We start from the raw sequence: 22212 nt of genomic DNA on the forward strand, positions 1-22212 counted from the left end.
TTGTGGTTGTAGTTTATAGTGATGTAGAACTGCTCTTTGATCATGCATCTATCTAATATTCTGGATATTGTATTAAGCTACACGAGAGTGATGATGCATTGCAGTCGTACACTACTTCTATTTATATGTCATAACATTTTCACAATTACTAACTTAGGACATGTTTTGTTAGCTGATGTTATGTCATGGTATAAAAATGATAGATGATGCACGTGCAAAGACAATAGAGGCCTTTACCATTTTGTTGAAAAGGGATTTGTTTCTCAACTCAACTTTATTTAAAGAGCACTTTAAAACAATCATTGCATGGAGTACATGTTTGTTATATAATAAGAAAGACAGTTGTATCTCTTGAATATTGTTAAACAGTGCAGTTTGTGCATTTAAGTGCACAATTGTAGCAACGAGGAAAGAGTTGGGTATCATTTTGAGAAAACGGGATGACAAAATCATCTTGGCCGGTGTCACGTTTGTGGGCATGTGTCTCAGGTGCGATCAGACTGAAGGGTCAAGCGAGCCTGTTTTAGCAGGTCGCATCAGCTGGCATTCACCCGCTACCTTCCTCTTCCTCCCTCGGCGAGTACCAGCCAGGAAACCAGGGTCACTCACAGGTGACTTCCCCCCTCGTTTTTGAGATACAGCTCGGGCTCAGCTGCCAGTTGGAAAACATGCGTGTGCACGCATGTGTGTTTAGTGGGCACCCGTCAAATCTAATCCCATTTTGCCTTTTCTCACATCCTACCACTTTTGCTGTTCTGTTGCCACTCACCTTGCACACGCTTATGCAGCGAGTGTTCCTTCAGCAGTATTGATGGGGAATCCCGAAATTGAGTTAAAAGCACTACTTGGGACAAATACACACACACACACACACGCACACACGGAACTACAGGCAATAAAAACTGTCAAATGAAGGGATTTGACATGACTATGTTCCCCAATGCAGCTCGGTGAACAAGTGGTTAGCTCGTTTTGTTCGAATTTTGGCTGTAGCCCACTGTGAGAAGTGTGCATGTTCACCCCCGTGCCTGAGTGAGCGATTTCCAGGACCTCCAACCTTAATCCCACACTGCAAAAACATGTTGGGTTCATTGAAGACTCTGAAATGTCAATAGCAGGATTTTACATTGAAAACCTTTTTGGGTGCGCCATGTTGTAGTGGCCTTGCTCGAACCAGTACTGGCCTTGTATATTCATGATATAATACAAGACATTTCGATTATTTAATATTATTCACCTTTATACTGTTTATGTAAACCTTAAAGAACATATTTCTGTTTAATTATTTTTTAAATGCCGTGTTTTTTCCACCACTTTAAAATGTAACTAAATAGTTCACATATTGACAATTTTTGGGCCTTTATATCTTGGTCAATGCATTCCTTACAGAGGAATTTAACCTGACATGCAAAAAAAAAAAAAATGTGCAATACAAAGATCAATTATGATTGTTCAGTTCAGGTGGATAAGATTTAAAATATTGAATATTAAAATAGCAAAATCATGTCTATTTCATTAAGATAGTATAGAAAGGTACAAATTTTCCCTTTACCCTGTTTTATTTTATTTTTACCTCATCTCAGCAACTCTATATCTTTGCTGCTGTAACACCTCAAATTTCCCCATTGTGGGACTAATAAAGGACATCTTATCTTATCTTATCTTATCCTTCAATATTGAGGTTATGAAAAACAAAATGACAACCAATAATAAACTAATACTAATAACAAGCGTATAGGCTACTACTGAATGCAAGATGAGGATAAATGTGACCACGGCTCGAGAGTTTCTCAATCTTTGTGAACGCAGCTTTGTAACGAACCGGCCGACGTCTTCACCTCACTTGCCCGGTGGTGAGCAGGGACAGAGAGAGAGAAAAAGACCGCAGCTTCGTGATGCGAGCAGCCGAGAGCAGCTGCGTGCTTGTTGCGGAGCCGAGCCGGGAGAAATGGAGAGAGAGAGACGGACAGGCTGAGCTTCACCCGTGACTGATTCATTGTTGCCATAGTGAAATCGTCCCGCAGATTGGATGAACTTTGCATCTCTTTTGTTGTACTGGCTCACTGGTAAACGTAAAAAAATACAATGTAAAAAATGCGCTGAACAAAGAGTTAGCAGGAGGATTTCTTTGTCAAAAAGTCACAACTTCCGATGGCCTCCCCAAGGTTGAAAAGCATTTTGCTCCTCTTTTCCAGGATCTGTCTGGCTCCATAGATGACCTCCCCACGGGGACCGAGGCCGGTCTGGGATCAGCTGTCAGCAGCAGTAGTAACCAAGGCGAGCAAGCAGGCGCCAGCACCCAGAGACAGTCTCCTTTCTCTCCTCACGCCTCGCCACACCTTCACATCCAGAGGAGCGGACCGTCACCCTCCCCTGTGGGCTCACCTGCCGGCTCCACTCAGTCCCAACAGTCCCGTTCCGGCTCTGGGCCCATCTCCCCCGCCAGCGGGCCCACTCCTGGCGCCAACACACCAGGTAGAGTTGCCGAACCCACGCCATGGTCCAGTTAAAGTTGCCATTTGTAGCACGGCATGATTTGAGTAATGTGAACTTCGCTTGTACGTTGATATATTTTAGTTTGAACCAACAGCGACCACAACAAAGCACCGGTTGAAGTGAGGTCATGTGATTGGCAACACTATTAGTAAACACATCAGTCCTCCGCGCTTGTTTTTCTGTGACCTTTCTATTTTGCATCTGAACTAAAACCTTTAAAGGATTTTAAAAAGGTCAAGAACTCCAGAAGCAAACACATTACAATGCTTTCTCTTATTTATATTTGCGTAGAAAACAGCTAGCTCAATTTTCCTCTCACTTTTGATGGAGAATGCGTCAGAGTGCAGTCAGACTACAACATGTCAATCTAGCACGTCTAGACTTTGATACGTCTCATTCATAAGAAAACTTGATTCAAACCTCTGTAATATTATTGAATTTCTTTTCATTAAAAACTTTACCAATATTTCAATCGTAAACATTTTCCTTGAATCCACTCTAGATCCCGCTTTGTAAATCACGACTGATTCATACAAGACACTTTTTTTTAAGTACAGCTAATATTCTCTTTTTCCTTTTTCCAACCTCACCATTTGAAACCATTTCAGAACAACAGGGTGCATGAAACATTTCTGGTAAATTTCCATTCGTTTTCCAGACATTTTCCGCAGTTATTCCGTTTTGAAAGGGATTTTGTGAAAAGTATGCACACATGAAATTGCAGGCAATTTAAAAAATGTGTAATAATGAAGGTTAAAAAAAATTTAACTGATTAATTAGCGATTAATACCTAAATCCTTGTCTTCACTTGGCATTTATTGGTTGCATATGGTCTGCAACGTCCCCACAGTGATAGAAGGGGGATTACTGCAGAAATATAATATAGAACTGTTTTGTAAGTAAGTGATTATTAGACCACGTACATCTGTCTTCAGGCCTTAGCGGAGCGTGAGATCGTTTAGCAAATATAAATGGGCTTCAACAAAACGAGTGTGAATTTGAGATGTGCGTGCGTATGCCATTCCAGGCTGGCCTCCCTCATCATCCGGCCACCTCTCTGCCCCACCGAGCGGTTGAGCGACATATCAGCGGGCCTCAGAGCTGTCATTCAATGTGATGAGGCGGGGCAAAATGTCTTGAGTGAGATGCTGATGTCAGGCCTCCTCCTCCTCCTCCTCTTCCTCTTTACCAGAGTGATTGACGCTAATGAAAACTGGGACAGTAGTTTTGCCGGCGCTCTTGCCAAGAATCGTGCCGAGAATGCCGATTTAAGGTGGCAAAGATGGGGAGCGGAACCGATTGCTGGGTCGTGATTAATACGAAAATATTTTCAAGTAGTCCCTGTGCCAAATAAATAGTGATAAAGTGTGGAGCAGTGTGTAACATTTGGCGCGTCTTAGCGGCTTTACTACGCTCACTTTGAATTAGATCAATGCTCAGCCAGTTGGGGAGAGACACGCGGGAGCACTAATGTGGTTACCACATATCTGATTACTAAAGCCGACACGTTCAAACTCTTCATCACGAGTTAAGACACTTTCATTAATGCTCTTGTTCGAGTTGGTGCAACACCGAGAGAAAGAGGAGAACAGAGCAACACTGTGTGTAAAATAAGCGCATGCATAAGTCCCTCTTCATTATTCAGTTTTATGAACAACAGTGTCCACTAAATCAACAAAACATTAATAAGCGACTTAATTAGTGAGTAAAACTAATTGTTTTAAGATGCATTACTGAGTGAGCTTCAGTTGTGAAAAAGTCATAACAACATATCTTGTGGCTCCATTGCAGTGTCTTTTATTAATCTTACTGCCAAGCAAGTGGTAGCGCTGGCTCTCTTGTGATGGATTATGGCTTTCCAATGAATTTGCGTTGATGATTCAGCTAGTTTGACAGATTTTGTCTGATTACACTCCGTTGGGGCTGTGCCTTAAATGCCAACTAGTCATATTATCTACTGTTTTAGTTAATTACATTCAAAGTGTGTAGAAACACAAAGTGGCAACTAACGTTCACTGAGACGCCAGGAGAAATCCGTGCGTTGTTTGACAGATGTGGTGTTTAACAAAAATGCCACAGAAACCAGTCCAAAATTTTGAAGAGTGGAGGTTGTTCCAGCTGCAAAGATGGAAAGATTTTCTTTCCTTTCTTCTAATTGGACCTTCTGCAGGTGGAATGCTTAAATGCCGTTTTGTTATCTTTCAGCCAGTGCGGCAGAACAGCTGAAATGAGTCATGTATGAAATATTGCAGCACAAAGGTAGACATGTTGGTTGAAGATTGATCACGTGCAGATGTTTCTATCACCTCATAATGTTTGACCTTTATTAACATCACTTCTCTATTTCCGCACATACACCTAATACCTAATAGAAACAAATGCTTTTTCGACATTTTGTGACATATATTGGCAATTGCAAACCTTTTCATGGCCGTCATTTACTCACAGCTTTTCAATTATTCGCAACAGGTTTCTGTCCATATCATAGCAAAGCGAGATAGTTTAAAAGGGATAAAGACACAAAGGTCAGTCAGCAATTTAAAATACATTTTATCCCACATTACAATCCCATATCCCTTAAAAAAAAAAATTCCATCTTGTGATTTACTGAAGTTTGTAATTCGCTGTTTGGGAGTCCCATCGACCAATTGCATAACTGGCCATCTATAGGAAAGGCTAGAATAATCTCGGTAAATCTTATTCTATATTGACGTCATAAATGTTTCTTTTTTTAATCATGTATGGATGCCATGATAAGTCTCCCGAGCACTTGAAGGGGAAGTCAACCCCAAATAATTCTTTGGATTCTGTTCTATGCACCTTCACTAAGATAAACATGGCTTTCTGATGAATATTATTTTTGTGGAATATGAGTTAAGCAGTAAAATCCACGCTTTTTTTAGCTATCTCATGGGGTGGCCATTCAGGCTCACCAGTTTCAGGAAGCGTGATCGGTCGTTATCTGATTCCTGAGCAACTGTGCCGTCATTTTCAGTCAAGCAAAGTGACAAGAGATGACTAAAAACAGGTTGATTTATTAATTTTTTTCTGCTGAACTCATATTAACTTGCTAAGTTCCTATCTTACCAATATTAATCACAATGCCATCTTTGGACTGGACCTGCATCGAACATATTCCCATAAAGACGTTTTTTGGAGTTGACTTCCCCTTTAAGCTGCAGTGTGATGTTGTCATCCTCTCTCAGCGCACTGATGTGACACGTCACACGCCTGAGCTCTCACAGGACGACACGCGCCATGGCAGCGGTCAGAGAGCAATTTCATCATGTCATCCTTTCACCTGGCTGTCAAACACCTACACACAATATATTTGAAAAATAACACAGCAGCCAGGCAGGGCATGCGTGGCGGCACACATGGTTGCACATACAAATCACTTATAAATGCTTGCTTGCTGGGATGTGACTGTGATAGAGCTGCAGTCAGAGGTGAGCAGGTGGGAGACTGGCATATTGCCAGGCTATCATGCACTCGTTCACTTACACAAATCTATCAAGGCATGCCTGTGATTCCCACATATTTGCGTTTGTCTCTCTTTCCCAGTCTGTCCATGAAGAAAATCCAATACAGCGGAACATTATCCGCCCCTCGCCTTGCTCTCCTGGAGCCCAAAAGGCACACACTGGGCCAAATTGATTTTCCCGTTGCGCTAGATTTGTGACAATCAAGCAGAAATCACATTGCTCAACCGCCAAGCACCTCCTCGTACCCACGTGCAAAAACAGGTTCGATTTCTCCATCAGACGCAAAAGCGTTCTTCACTCTGACCTGTGTCATTTGAATAATTTTCCCCTTTAATTGAAAAAACATCGGTGAGAAGGCGAGATGGTATTTGTCGCTCATCTGGATGAATGTAAAGGGGAATGAAGCGCCACAGTTGGGATGCTTGAAAGGTGTTAAGGGAGTCAAAGCCCGGCGTTAAAGTTGTTTCAATAAAATCCATCAAAAATTGTAGTTTTGTGTATGTCGGAAGGATCTAACGCTGTCTGTCACATTCCCATTCAGATAAAATGATGTTTGTCATTGGGAGTGTGTGTGTAGGTTTGGTTTTGACAAGCCACCATTATGGAATCATTTCAATCGCTAACAAGTTGAGATTTGCACATCATTAGGCTGAAGGCAAGCCACTCAGAGCAAAGTTCACGTACGGTGTCAATTCCCTTGTCATCATATTTACCCTTCGTGATCTCTGTGCACAGCGCTGCAACGACGTTCAACAAAATATTCTACGGAAATATACCGCTTCTTCTTAAAGTGTGGCTCAAGCAGTCCATGTAAGTAGTTTGTGAGTCCAATAAGTAAAATGTGGAACAAGATATTTTGAAAATGTGAATTTGCAGACATGGCAGTCACATCTAGGGACTTCAAATCAAATGTTTCTACTTCTACATTCCAAAGGACAACTTATCGTAGGCTGGTGACCTAATTCCTCAATAATGATAAAACTGTTCAACATAGATTTTGCAGCGGAAATAGTTTTTTGCTTTGAATGACACAGGCGAGCATGGAGTAGAATGTGGTTGTGTGCAAATTAAATAATGTAAATAATGTGATAGTTTGCACTAATGATAGCTGAAAGAGGAGAAGAAATGTGGCCTGCTTTGCTATCCACACTTAAGAAATTTGCAGAAGACGGACTGTGCATGTTCACAATTTACATTTCACATTAGTTCTATAAATATAACTTGACACTCTAATATGCAAACATCTTTAGGATGAAGAACTATAACATATGTTATGTCTTGCTCCTATTCGTCCGTTTTGCACTCACATTTCCAGAATTAAAACATCCATTTATCCCTTTTTCTATAATGCTTGTCCTCATTAGAGGCATGGGTGAGTTGGAAGACGGAACCCATGCCAGCTAATTTAGCGCAAAATATGGATTACACCCTGGACTGTTCGCTCAATAAGAGGGGATGCGTGTATCAAAACAGATATCTATTTGCATCTTTAAGTTGGGACTGGACCCACTCTGACACTACATAGTGGCACATTTAAAAAAAAAAAAAAAAAAATCCCATTGGCATTTCCCATGGTGTACTCCCCCTAAAATTGTTAAAGCATAAATAAATAAATTAAATAAATAAATAAATAAAAAAGACTTGATGTGGGACTTCAACTACATGGAGAAAAGCTTCATGAGTCACATTTTAATTTGTTAATTAAGCGATGAGTTAGGCTAGAACTCACCCTGAATTTAAATTCTCCATCAAACATTTTGTATGCTCCTAGCTTAGTGGGGACATTTGGTAGGAGGTCGGTGGAGGTGAACTCTTGCTCTTTCAGATCAACGTTGGGAATTTCTACAACCACGTACAAAGTCTTCCCACCGACTGATTTTGTATTTTTATTTGTAATACTGTTTATGTTGCAATAGGAATCTCAAGACGGCTATAGAAAAAAAATACAAATCAGTGGGATGGGGATGGGGATGAGGATATGGAAGCAGATACATGCCAATGAGTGAACAAGCCTGGGCTGGTCCAATCGGTTAGCTCAAGGGTCCAACTTGTTTTACATTCCATCTCCATCTTTTGTATCAGAGCCTGCGGTTTGCTTGTAATTTGGGCAAGAAGATGCATTAGTATTCCAATCTGTGATCATACGAGCGCCGCAGATAGAAAGATATCTTTGCAGGGTATTTTCGGCAATCAGGTCAAAGGTCAAGCACAGACGCCTGGAAGGCATCCAGCACAAATGAGAGCCGCATGCTCCAAGGTAGCCATTGTTGATAAAATGCTGTCAGTAAATGACTTCCCCGAGCACCGACAGAAACTCATTTGCAAGCTGCAAAATATCGAAGTGGAAAACACGCCACGGGAATGCTCATTTTTTTCTCTGTTCGGGGTGCAAGTTATTACAAGAAGGCTGTGAGAGAGCGCAGGGGGTTGAATTTTGATGTAGTGTGAAGGGAGCAGAACAGATTTTTTATTTTTTTGGCTGGTCGCACCACTCCCAAAGAGCCTGCATGAGAACACGCCTGTGGCACTCCCTGTCCCTCTCTCGGCCTCATATTACTTTCATCACGCTTGCTCTCTCTTCTGTTCCCTCTTGCGTCTCACTTTTCCTCGTATCCTCCCCCTCGACCCTCCCCAACCCCTCTGTGTTTGTATTCGCCTGCAGCATTGCTGTGGTGCCGGCCTCCCACCGAGGAACCAGGCCCATTTTTCCATCCCGGTTCTTGCCTGCGTTGCCCCCCCCCCATCACACCCCCTCCCTGTATTCCTCCACGCTGCTCCTGCAGCTCTCTTTTCCCTCTTCCGTCCTTCTGTTTTATCTTCTTCCTCCCATTCCCATCTGCACATTAAACCTCCCACCATCCCAATCTTCCCCTTTCCCCAGCTCTCTGCCTCTTCGACGTAAAAACAGAAAAATGTCCTCCCCTCCGGTAACATTCACACAGCATAAACAAAAATAAACAAAACTTTTTTTTTTCAAGTCTGTGTTAAGCATTTTGAGAAATTATTTTTTGACTCCATCCAGGTGGAATATTCAAATTGGAGCACAGTGTTCAATTATCACGCTCTCCCCAACATCTACTTCTCTCTCCCTCCTCTCTATCCCCCGCGCTGCATTTTTAGCTTAAGCTGCACTTTTGTTTTACTTACACTTGCTACTCAGCGCTGAAAGTAATGAGGATCTCTGGAGAGTGAGCGCTTGTTTTGTGAGCCACTGCAGGCCTGCACTCGTCCCCTGCAGGGCTAGTTAAACTGGCATCAGCCCCTGGCTTGCAGAGGCATTGGCTTCCACCCATTGAGAGCTAAACCGCCATTACTGGAGCCTCTTGTTTATTTTCCTCTCGCCTATAAAGTCAAGAAGGAGATATTACCTTGTTGTGGGTGTGTTGGCTGGGGAAGGTGTGTGTACGTTTACAGCCTAAGGGTTGCATTAAGAGACAGTGCTGAAGCAGCCCTTTCTCTCTTGAGTGTCCTCACTTTTGGAATAGTGTCCCCCCCGCTGCATCAAGAGGGCACGACCTATCACCCACAGCAACATGAGGCACACCTGCACGGCCAACCCGAAGCAGCTGTGTCGTATAAGAACAAATGATCGTGTCATTTCATCGTTCCTCTCTCATCGCATGTTCTGCGTCAGTTTTGACCCACGCCAAGAATATCGTCATAATAATTTTCAAGTTATGAGCCACAGATCTTTTTACAATTTATTGATAGCCAGTCTGAAATTATGGAAGACTCATTGTTCAATAACGTCGTTAATCACATCTATCTTTACCATATTTATTCAATGCTGTGTTACTTGTTTTGGCAACTGCAGATTTCATGCCTGTGTTAAGGTACTTTTTGACCAGTTTCTGTTCCTTATATTTAGTATTTTTCATCATTTTATTCTGTTTTACTCTTTTACTATCACAGGAGTCCCCAGATTATAATACGTTTAAAGTCAATTTTAGTGCATACAGGAAAAATTTGGCATGGGGAAGATGGAAAAATGTAGCACCTATACAAAATAAAAATAAAAAAATCTAATCCATAGTGAAAGAATGACCTTTAAGGGTATTTTTTATTGATGGCAATGTCCATACAAGTCCAAAATGAACCCAAAATGTATGTAAAACAGGATTCAACTAAAAACCAATGGTAGGACTTTTTGATTATTTTGTACGAATGTTAAAGTGTTCATTTAAAAATGTTAGTTAATGTTCATGAAAATCAAGTGTTGCATATGTTGTTTTTTTTTTTCATTTTTGTGAGGAAACAATACCATGATCAGTGGCTTCACATAAATAACATGAATTATTGGATTAATAATAACACATAAATATATAGTCAAAAGTCGAGCAAAGTTATTATTTCACAAGTGTATATCAATAGGGACCTGGGGAGGTGACACACAGAGACACAATCAGCGGTGGAACGTGATCTCTAGTGCCCATTCCACAGCGGCCAATTATCCATCATATGCAAGTGGAGATCTTGCAGATCCTTTTAAATGTGTTTTGCGTGTGGCAATCTCTTACATATACAACGTTGTCCATGCTATGTAGACCGCACGGTTCTCTCTGCGCTGAAACAAGTCGGCTGCGTTGCCTCCCACAACGGCGCAAACGCCCCCCCCCCCCCTTCTACCTCCGCAGGTGTAGGAAATTACCAAAAGAAAGAAAGCTCCACTCTAGTTATACTGCACTTTACGCTAGACTTGCGAGGCCACAAACACACGGCCCTGAAAGTTAGTTTACTTCCTACATGATCAAATGAAGTCATTTGAAAGGATTGTTTCAGCGCACAAACAGTACAGCATCGACACACAACATGTCCTACATATCACAAGAGGTCCTGTCATCGATTCTATATTGCATTTTCCTTCATTGGCACAACGACGCACACCATTTCACGTACACTCATTTGTAAAAGAGTTACTCTGAAGCTTAATATTAGCCGAGCCCTGAAACAAAACAGAAATATGGCCACAAGTCCTCCCCCTCAGCTTTGAACTTAACAAGCTTTTGCATTTGAAATCCTGATGAAAAAAGCTTCAAAGACTACATTCCCTCTCTTCAAAAGAAGACTCCGGGTTGCGGAAGCGGAATTTAAAATGTGTTTTTGGTTTTTGGCATTATCTCCCCAAAATAAATGCAGTGAACTTTTTTTTTTACTTTTGTCCCTGTTGCCTCAGCGTAGGAAAAGTGTGAAACATTTCTATTCAGTCACTTTATACTGATAAAATGATTATTTGACTCCTCAGTGAAATACACGCACAAAAAAATGTCGACTCTCACACTTCAACATGCAGCAATTCCGATTTTTTTTTTCTTCAACTCCAACACATTGGGAAGATGTGGTCTTCTTAACAAAAGATAACATTGGTGGTATAAATGTCAATAGCAAAGGAAAACCCGTTAGACATTGGTGCATACGTTTAAGTCACTGAGCTGAATAAAAGTTGCACATAGTAGCTAGCAGACAAAAAAGAGAATGAATAAACAGAACCTGTCTGTGTTATAAATATTAATAATTTCACTGTGTGGGTTGTGTAAATACGCTGGATATAAAAACTGTGCACACCCGCTAAAATGATGAGACAATATTTGTAGCATAACAGCATATAAACCCGCTGATGCCTCTGGAATTTCTCAGTGATGTTCCTGGAAATCTGTGTTTTTATGTTAGAAATATTGTATAGTCATTTTAACATGTGGGGGAATATTGTTGGTTTAAATTTAACCGTACGACCACCATGTATTTACTCAAATTACCTTGGTATTGCAATTCTTATTCATTCACAATCATAAATAAATATGTATAGATGTAGTCTTTGATATACTTTCGCATCTTTTTCACTGCACAGTAATTTGACTTGATTTGGTTCTTCTGACTGCATCATTCGAACGAAATATGCTCTGAAACAAGAGCAGAGGATAACTTTTATTTTTTGACTTCTCTGCTGTGGCTGTTACATTAAAGGGGAAGTCAACCCAAAATTTTCTTGACAAGAATATATTGTAGGTAGGCCCACCAGTCAAAACATGACATTCTGATTCTGTGTTTGTGGAATATGAGCAGTAAACTCCACCTGTTTTTCGCCATCTCTTGGGGCAGCCATTTCACAGTTTCTACCAATGACGGCTCATCTTCAGACAACAGGTGAGCCGTGATTGGTCATTTCCTGAGTCCAGCCCAAATGTGATGTCATTTTCAGTCGACAGAAGTGACAAAATGGCCGCCTCCTGAGATTGCTTAACAACGGGTGGATTTTTCTGCGGAACTCATATTCCACAAATGCAATACTAATCAGAATGCCATGTTTAGACTAGTGAACGTGCATAGAGCATTTTATCGCAAATATTTTTGTGGATTGACTTCCCTTTTTAACTTATTTTTGTAATTTTTTGCCAAATACGGTGTAATTAAGTATTGTAGTGTTGAAGTGATGATGAATATTTCCAACAACTGAACAAACAACGCGTTTACGACACCCATGTGATAGTCTCTTTCGATACTGAACCTGCTCTGATTAGTACCTTGCAGTAATGAGCATTGCCGAAGGAGCGCGTCTATAGTACAGTGGAAAGGGGGCATGTGGGTCTAGTGGAACTTGGACGACAGTAAGAATACAAACGGGTGTACACACATGTATATGACAGCAAAGACATATACGAGAGAGGGATTCAAAAGCACAGCATTTGCATACAAACAACAAAAGAATAACAATATAAGCGTGTGCATAGATGTGCAGGCCAGGTCCAAATATGCACAGTGAGTCTCCTAGAATTGGATAAACACAAGCTTTTAAATGACACACACACACACACACACACCCTCCCATGCAAAGCTAGGAAGCCTGACCTGCATGGCAGAAGCATTTCCATCCAAATTATTAGTATTTTTGTGGGTATACAGGAAATGATATACTGCTGACATTTAGCTCTTCCTCTCTCTCCCAGCAGCACATGGTGAAGAACTGCGTGTCAGAGATTCAGTGTATGAATTATTAATGGTACAGATTAAGCGTGCCAGGGCTCACTGTGGAGCCTGTTTGTTTTATTTAAGCATAATTATTTAATGGCATTTCGGGTGAGGAGAGGAGGGAGGACAGGGGAGAGGAGGTTGTCAGGGAGAGATAGGCTTTGTTTGGACACTAATTGGTCGTGAAATAATTACGAAGTGCTGGAAGCTTAACTAGACCAAGACGGGGAGGGGCTGAAGCTTCATCAAACTCGCGCTTGCTCCTCTCTTATCGCTCTTCGGTGTTTTCTTCGTCATTCAGACTTTGTGTTTTAGATTATTTTCCATTTTCTGTTTGTCATCTCCCTTAATCACCCTCACATATACGCAAGAGCCTCGTCGTTGTTATTGCTTGTCTCATCTAAGGCGAGACATTGCATCGGCGTGTCGTACGCAGCGCGCACAGGCACACAACGCAATCTGCTGCCACCATCAGTCTGCCATCCAAGCAAACAGGGGCTGACAGCAGAGCTGAGGCCTGGCATGCATCCCTGCGTGCGCACACACACACCCACACACACACGCACCTACATACACACACGCACATATCGGCAGGTGATTTCATTGTTTTGCAGTAAACGTTATCTGCCAAAATAAACCAGTGCTGCCGTTCACTCAGCCGGGGCAAATAGCTACTACTTAGTTTGTGTGTCCAGATTATTGCTTGTGTGTTAGATTTTTAGACAAACAATTTGGGAATTGCCATAAACTACCTGTCATTTTGTGTCGTATCATTCCGGAACATACGAACAGATTGGCAGTTGCAGATAAATTAGACGATTGCGAAAACGAAGCATTATGCCACGGTGCAACAAAGTAACACTTGCATGCTTAGATTTTGAGTATCATCAAGAATGAAATGAGTTTATTGAAACCAAGATGAATAGATTGCCTTTCGCTTCGTTCTTTGTCGAGGAACAACTTTTTCCATTTAGTCAGACTTTGTTCTAATGGATTGATTTCATTCTGAATGGATGTTGAAGGACTTTTGTCTTGTAACTGTTCTGACTTTACTTTTATGTTTCCAAGTCGCTTTCATGAAACACACAAAGAACGCATTACGTACTACTTTTGTGAATTCATCTGCACGTAGTGATTGATGTAAGGCCATGAGAAGAATTACTGTGGTATGCTTATTAAATCAGTCCTTCATTTTTCTGAGATTTCCAAATAAAGTCAATAAATATCCCATGTGAGATGCGATCATTTCCCCTCCGGTGTTCCTGCAATGCGGTAGCCGTACTTCAAAACAAACTTTTGATGAAGTATTTTCACCCCGTACACGTAGCGGCTCGTAGATAATGTTTCCCCTGTTATCTAAGGGTTGCTTCAACGATTGCACGCGGATGTTTTCCCGTCCCTCCTGCCACATGTTGACAGACTAACTAATCGAATAGTCTCTCTTTGAAGCAGTTCCGCTGGATCCGCCTCATGTGTGAGGCGGGGGTCCGTGTGCGGGTGCGTGTGTGAAGGAGAGATACATTTTTGGCACATACCCAATGCCTTTGTGCGCTTACTTGTGTGTCCGTGTGTACTTGTGTTTATTTACATGTGCTTGTGCAATTACTTTTATTACTTTCACGTGTGTGAGTGCTTGTGACTGTAGGCGGCCTGCTGGAATGAAATGTTGTTTATGCAGTTTTATGCGAAGCAATTATGTTGACTTAATTGGGTTTGTTTATGTGGAGAGTGTGCCACCTCCAGTCATGTATTACCGCTACTTTTGGCAGCTACAACACATGCACGCATTTGCACACATGTAGAAATAAATAAATAAATAAAATAGTCAGCCAGATGCACATATTGTTTCCGTTGCATGGTAGCATAACGTTCGTAAAAATAATTTTGTTACCGGAACCGAGTGTGGTTAACCGACAGAAAAGTGCCAGACTTTCGTTTCTTGCAATGCTCCACACATCGTGATTCAAAGAGTGAATTATGCGCATCAGCAACAGCCAGTTTGGAAGGCGAAACTGTTTAAAGGCCCGAATTCAAAGATAAAAGGTTAAATGTGCCGCTCTCTCTCCTTGCTGCAAGCCAAATCAATCCACTCCGGTCCTTGTCTGCCATTGCCCTAATCAGACTCTCAAATTCTTATTGGATTTCAATGGAACCTGCACAGCCCAAAGACATGCACAAGCGCCTAATCAATGACCCTCAAATGGCTCTGGTTTCCTTCAGGGGATAGTTCCCATGTTTGAATGCTTACACAAAGAGCTGGATCAGGGTCAAAAGACTCAACTCATGTCTTCCGGAAGTACATTTGTCCTTTAACTGATCGTTAATATATACAACTTCATGCTGGGTGCTCCATGTGACTGTGAAGTTCTCTTGTCTCTTGGCAAAAGTGTAGAATTCATTCGGCAACCTATGCAAAACACTGTATCTGTAATTTTCATATTCTGACTTTGTCTTCCTTAAGGCTCCACCTCAAACCCACAGAGCTCTGGGAATGGATCGGATGGATCCCGCCCACCAATCACCCGCTCACCTATGGCTCAAGAGCGAGGTATGTACACGCTAAACCAGATTTGGGCCAAGTACGGCCTGGAGGCCACGTCTGGCGCGCACATTGTCTCTGACTGGTCCTCACAGAGACCAAGAAGTCGAAATATGTCAAATATGCGGCGCTATTATTTAAAATGCACGCGTGTGGACGTTGGCGCAAGCAAGAGATTGAGTTGAGCAAGAGCCACGGCGTGTCTGCGGTGTTTCCAGTTGACGTTTGCACCATATTTAGTGACTTCTTTGACACCTCTCGCTGGTATCCGTCCATCCATTATCTGAGCCTCTTCTCAAAATCAACACTTTCATAGACCGTACTTATTGGGTGTCTTATACTGAATCATCATACATCACTATCAAATTTATCATACTTCCCACTTAACTTCGATATATTTGGGAAACTCCACCTATGCACACAGTTACACTGCCTTTGTGCCAGACTTGTGCCTGGAGCAAAAATATGGCCCGATATGTTTGTGGACTTGCTATTGCTTTGAATAGTGGAGTTCATTTGTTTAACCGTGTGAAAAATACAGTTTATGATTCAAGAGGCAAACTCTTACACAAGCCCATTGTTTTCCTCTTTTGTGTTCAACTCCACAAATATATGCTGTCAGTCACCGTTCTGTAACTATTCATATGACCATATATGGGTAGGAACAATAATACACTGTGTAGAGCCTTCTATATCTTCCTTTTTACCTTCATTTTGTTGTTCCAAACATATTTTGCTTTGTAAAAGTTGTTCTGCGGGTGCTTTTTGGTAATGACGCCTTACTTTCGGTTTATAAAAATAGCAATATTTGTCATGTTACACATTGCCGCAAACGCAAGACAGAGATCGGGATCTAACCAAAATGGAATGCTCTCCCACGTGTCAGCATCAGTCAGACAGACCGGCGGAGTGGATAAGGGCGGCTCTGAGGAAGGTTATTTCCCAGCAAAATGAAAATCCAGTTGGAGATTTAATGCTGCTTTCTAATGCCTCTAAACTCTTCCTATTCCAGTCTAGAGAAAATACAATGCTGGTTAAAAGCGCAGTTTTTTTTTTTTTTTGTATGTGTTTTTTCCTAGCAAGAATTATGCCCCCTCTCACACACACAATCACAGTCAACTCTCTCACCCAAACACAACCACTTTGCTCAAGTGCTTGCCTCCCTTAAGAGCCTCTCTCATCGCTTCATTTCGATAAATATGCTGAATGTCCCTTCCCACTTTTTCCCCATGTATGCTTTGCCGCCTGCCTCCTTTGTTCACCCTGCCAGGAAGAGGGAGAGCTTTGTGGGCATGCGTGTGTGTGTGTGTGTGTGTGTGTGTGTGTTTGCCTTTGTGTGCATACTGAGGGAGTGAACCAAGCAGAAAGACAGAAATCCTTGGATGTGTTATTTGCTTTTAGCGCTTTCTACACATTGTTCTTCTCCACTATCCATTTTCCAGGCAATTTAAAGTGCGGTATTACACACTATTTTTTTTCCCTCCTCCACATCCTCCTCTCCCAACATCCTCTCATCCTAATGGAAGCAAAACATTACAATAATGTCCTCGCTCCTTAAACCCAACACTCGCAGCCTAAGCACTTTCAGGCCCCAATCACTGCTCTTTCCCTCCCACACACACTTTTTCTCCAACTGTCTTGGCCTCCGTCTCTTTCCCATACACACACACACACACACAGCATTTATTGCTTGTGTTGTCTCTTATCTGCCCCCATACAGTCAGAGACACAATTATGTGCACACAAGCCAGCAGACACACTCACCGACCGATGCATTCGCTACACACGCTGCAAAGTCGAATGTAGTCATTCAGTACATTATGCCTTTACTAAGAAAAAGTCAAGTTTCATCTGACACTGTTGTAGAACTTAACATTATTTTGCCCCTCGTGTAGCTGTGTGTTGGACTTGGTAATCTGTAGGAATTGGACACATTTTCAAAGTGACTTTATTTTATTCAGAATCAAAATACTTGAAAAATGGTAATGCGCTGTTTAACCACCATAGTAAGCAAATGACTGCGTCGGATGACACAAACTTTGGTTTGCTTACACTTTCGACGACAGAAAATCCCCAAAATCGCAGAAGGGTCGGCTCCTGGATGCTCTTTCAACAACGTGGCTCCATTTCAAAGTTTACATTTAAGCATACAAATCTATTTTGACCTTGTGTGACATACCGAGTCATGCAACACACTGGCCCACATACTCTTTATTCTCTTTCAAGGGCCATTCAGCAACCTTTCCCCATTTGTGTGGGATCGGGAGACCTTTCTGTGGGTTTTCAAAAAAGAACACGATGGCTTGAAAGTGGGGATCCCAGACGTGGATTGCTCCAAATGTCAATTTGAATGGTTGAGGCGAGTTTTAGCCTGAGAGGCTTTGAGGCACCTATTGACAAGAGCGGCTTAGAATAATGAAGTAGCCATGGTCAAATCAGCAGCTTATTCTGTACACGCAGAGCTCTTTGCCCACTTACAAAACAATATTTAAGCCACCTTCTGCAGGGGGAGCTCACACAGTGGGTGTGTTTGCGTTCTTTGAATTCATTTTACAAGACATTCTGTGACTTTCGGGCAGCTTTTTCTTAATTGCCGAGCCCACTGTCTAGTGCAGGGGTATTAAATCCAAATTCAGGATTTGTGCCACGAGAAAAGTGTTGACCCTTTCGTAGGTAAGTGACAGGACAAGCTATTTGAGAGATGCAATTTAATAAAAACAACCAGAATGGTTGTTGCTAAAAAGACAGCTATTAACTTGCAAGTGAGGTCACACACAGTTCACACACATAAACGTGCCGTTATCACCTGCCTTATGCAACTGGCCACCCCTGCTCCCCCCCCACCAAACAGACATAGTGCTTTTTCTCACTTCAAAAGGATAAAAGAATATCAGAGAGAAAAAAAGGAACAAGGGTGACTTTCTCTCTTTCTTGTTCTTGGTCTGAAGCAAAAAATTACAAGGTTGGGATTAATGTAGAATACATTGTAGAAGTAAACAAAAGTTGCACAATTATTTAGAAATTACAAGCACCTGCATCTCTGCTGCTCTGAAAACAATTGGCGTGATAATTACTTAAAAAAAAAAAAAAAAACTTTGAAGTTTTTTTCAATCAGAAATTTTTAGGCATTATTCTTTATAATAGGGAAAAAAATATTCCACGTTTTTTGGTCTTGTGTGTATATCAGTATCTTTGGGTATCAGGCAGAAGAACAGACAAAAAGACAGATTCTATTTACATACGTTGAAATAATATTGTCATTTCCCTCGTGTGCACGTGCTCTTTGGAATTGAATTTCTGTGTGAATTTCAGGGTTTATGTCCAACATGCCAAGGAACCAGGCTGGCTCTCAGTTCCCATTGTATCCCGGGATGGGTCCCTACTCCCAAAGTGGCCCCACAGGCCCTTACGGACCTCAAGAAACACAGTACGGACACCAAGGTTAGAACCTTACAATAAAGAAACCGCCCCCAAAACTGAATGTGCTCGCCATCATTTTTTTGTCTCACATCATGTCCTTGGTGAAATTTCAACGGCATAAAACAACTCATTTTACAGCACCACTCTTACAAGGATTTTGTTTGAAATATTAATAATGAAAAACATTTGTTACCGTGTCGTTCAATCATGTCAGGTCATGGAGGATTTTGGCCTCTAGTGGCAAAATCACATTTCATTTTATTTTTATTTTTATTTTAATAATTGGCCCTTAGTTGGCAGTCACTCTGGGCCTTGGCATCAGTGTCATTGCTTTCAAAGAGAGCCTGCTAATGAGGAACATTAAAGGATTCATTTTGAAAGACACATCCATCCTCTTTTTGTCTCCAACATCCGCACGCATACACACACACACACACACGCACACAAAAATACACAACCGTTGCTTGTTTTTGTATGACAAGTATTAAAGTGTGACTCTCTGTGGATGTGACTGTTTAAATATTAATGAGACATTTGAGCTGCAGACTAACCTATTGGCCCTCGGCATGCAAAGATGGTGAGGTATCTCCCGAATGATGATGATTTCATCAAAGTTTAGCTGCGGAATCGGGATATAATAGCCCATGTCATCGGATGGCTCCTGACACATTTTAACATCAGGTTCCCAGAAGGCGTGACAGTGTCTCATTGGTATGTGACGCCTCTTTTTTTCTTCTAGGGTTAATCCTTTGGGGTGCGCTTAAATACTTAAATCATATTTCAATCATGTGTAGTGAAATTACTTTTTAATAGTTTTTATTATGGGTAATTGTTTTCAACAGGACAAAACATTTTGATTTGCTCACGATATTGTGTGGTTCAATCGCTTGACTTTGAAACAGGCAGTTCATTCCCTACTCGCTGTCCGTGTGAATGTGAGTGAGTGACTGACGACAAGTCCTGGGTGTAGTCTGCCGTTTGCCAGAAGTCAGTTGAGGTAGGCTCCATTCAATTCAAACCTCAGCCGCGGAACTATGCTAATATTGGTTTAAATGTTTGACCTTAATATAATATCCCTTTAACATGGCTAAAAGGATGTCCAAGTGTTGAGGATTCCATTCATATATTGGCAATTTCCTTAGAGCACCTACCGATGAATCAAAATGGACTTCCGGGACATAGCCAGGACCCAAACCATGGTAATGAACAGAGTGGACAGCTGTTGGTCATTTTTCTTTCTAGGTGACAGCTCCATCTGCTTCCCTTCCCTTTCCCTAGCGCACTGACAAAATTAGTAAGCCATTATCCAATGCAGAAAGGCTCTCCAAGTTGCTGAACTCTAGTCTTTGCTTTTCTTGGCCTGCTGGCCTGTATCAGGAGCACCCAACCACTGACCTGTGAGAGGTGTCCAATCGAACATAAACGGCACATCCACATACAGCTGATCGTTCACCAAAAGATACTGAATCGTTCAGCTTTTTCCAGCACAAATGACAGCAGTGCAGTTTTTGTTGAGCATGTAGAATGGCAATTCTTGTGGATACTGGAGGATATTTTGTTGATATCACTCTCCAGTCCCAACAGCTGTTCTGCAGTCTTGTGCATGGTTCAGAGCCAGCGTAGACTAACAAGGGAGGAGGATGTCATGCCATTATGGGAAAAGATTCAAACTCCATCTGGGCTCTGTTCATTTTTCCAGCTGTGGCTTCACTTCATCCACACACCAAGCTATTTCAGCCACCCCTCACTACCCCCCCAACTGCACCCATCACCCCAATTTGTCCTCGAGGGGATTAAGCACGCCGCTGCTAATGACCGTGCAGGCTGCCTTTTTTGAAACCTCAGTGCCTTGCCAAACCTGCAGAGTTTCGGAATTCCGGCCACAAACATGCACAGGGACGCACGGGCACGCACACACACAACTCGCGCACCCACACACACGCCCGTCATGACTCAAGCCACATCCTGAGGGTGTGAGCGCAGTATTTGGGAGAAAAGAGTCAGTGTGTGGAACTCTTCAGAGCTTTGGTTTAAACATGCCAGAAAAGGTGCTGAGATGGCTGGGATGGGTGCTGGGAGGCAAAAGGCTAAAATAAATCCCAGCAATCAAGACATTCAATGGACAGACAAACCTGTCGATTTGCTCATTTGCTGCTGTTTTTTTTTGTTTTTCCTATTATTTCACCACTTGATGGCACCAAATTCTACACACTGTCTCTTTAAGAATTTTCGAGTTAAAAAAAAAAATCTATTTTTCCATTGTATTTCAATTACAATGAGTAATATGCAGATTTTTTTTCTCTTCAAAGATCAACCCAAATTTGTTCCTAAATTAGAATGTGCCATAGTCTATCTAGTCTGGATTACATTCAATCTGTTTGAAAAACAAATCCACGCCATTAATACAAAACTAATTAAAAAAAAAAAATGTCCACTACTAACTGAGCGTGTCTTGGCATCTTGACAGCTATTAATTTATTCATCTTTACTGAAATTGTACAACCCTATCCATTCTTTTTGTGGTGGACAGGATTATGGAACGGCACTTCTGAGTTGACTCTTTCATTGTCTAGTAACCACTTAAAAGAGGATGTTATTTAGGGGCGTTCATGCCATGCACAGTTAACCAGTGCTACTGTCCTTGGCATCTCCTGAACGCAGCCATGTAATCTGCTTTCTAATCTATGTTGAGGGAGCTCACAAATCAGGAAAGTGCATTGTTCACCATCACACATTGCTCCACCATAGCCAGGGGGATGTGTGGGGCAGCGGGGGGGGGGGGTCTGTTGATGAGCGTCTCGGCTGTTAGACATGCCCAGTCCATCCTGCTGAGGGAGCAATAGACAATAATCTGTTTGGTCACACTTGAGTTCTCCCATGCGACTCCGAAGATTAAGACCAGCGCTGAATAAAGTGTCTGACCAATGCGTGACTTTGCAGGGAATTTCCATGTAATTGTGAACGAAGAATCATGAGCACTCGGTCGTCTTATTCCGCCCCTCTTTACGCTATAAATACTACCAAGATTCCCCAAAGGCAAAAATTGTCTCACTAGCAGGCAGCAAGTTGACAATGAGCCACACCAACAGAAGTATGGACAAAAAAAATACACATTCTCCTTGTCCGCTTTTTTATCTCATTACTCTATTATTGTTTGAGTTTGCGGAAGTGACAAGGAACAAGAGGTTGCAAATCAGACACCTGTATGGTACAGGCATATGAACTAATACATTCTAATGCAGGGGTGGGCAAACTTTTTGATTCGTGGGCCACAATGGTTTCTAAAATTTGACGGAGGGGCCGGACCAG

The 22212-nt window shown here is 41.8% G+C and overlaps 1 protein-coding gene across 3 annotated transcripts in view; it reads left to right on the top strand.

Moving 5' to 3' along the window:
- The window catches only part of arid1b (AT-rich interaction domain 1B), a 168699-nt gene that overhangs the window by 116133 nt on the left and 30354 nt on the right, over positions 1–22212 (top strand). For 2 of the 3 annotated variants that reach the window (XM_088318875.1, XM_088318884.1), the window contains exons 5-7: positions 2196–2475; positions 15406–15492; positions 18796–18924. In XM_088318875.1, the coding sequence (XP_088175001.1) occupies positions 2196–2475; positions 15406–15492; positions 18796–18924 (496 nt within the window). The remainder of the gene's footprint in view (positions 1–2195; positions 2476–15405; positions 15493–18795; positions 18925–22212) is intronic. The other variant, XM_088318893.1, reaches the window with a different exon arrangement.

The sequence above is a fragment of the Idiotropiscis lumnitzeri genome, chromosome 1, assembly GCF_059441095.1.
Source record: "Idiotropiscis lumnitzeri isolate Australia: NSW breed Sydney's pygmy pipehorse chromosome 1, RoL_Ilum_1.0, whole genome shotgun sequence".
NCBI lineage: Eukaryota > Metazoa > Chordata > Actinopteri > Syngnathiformes > Syngnathidae > Idiotropiscis > Idiotropiscis lumnitzeri.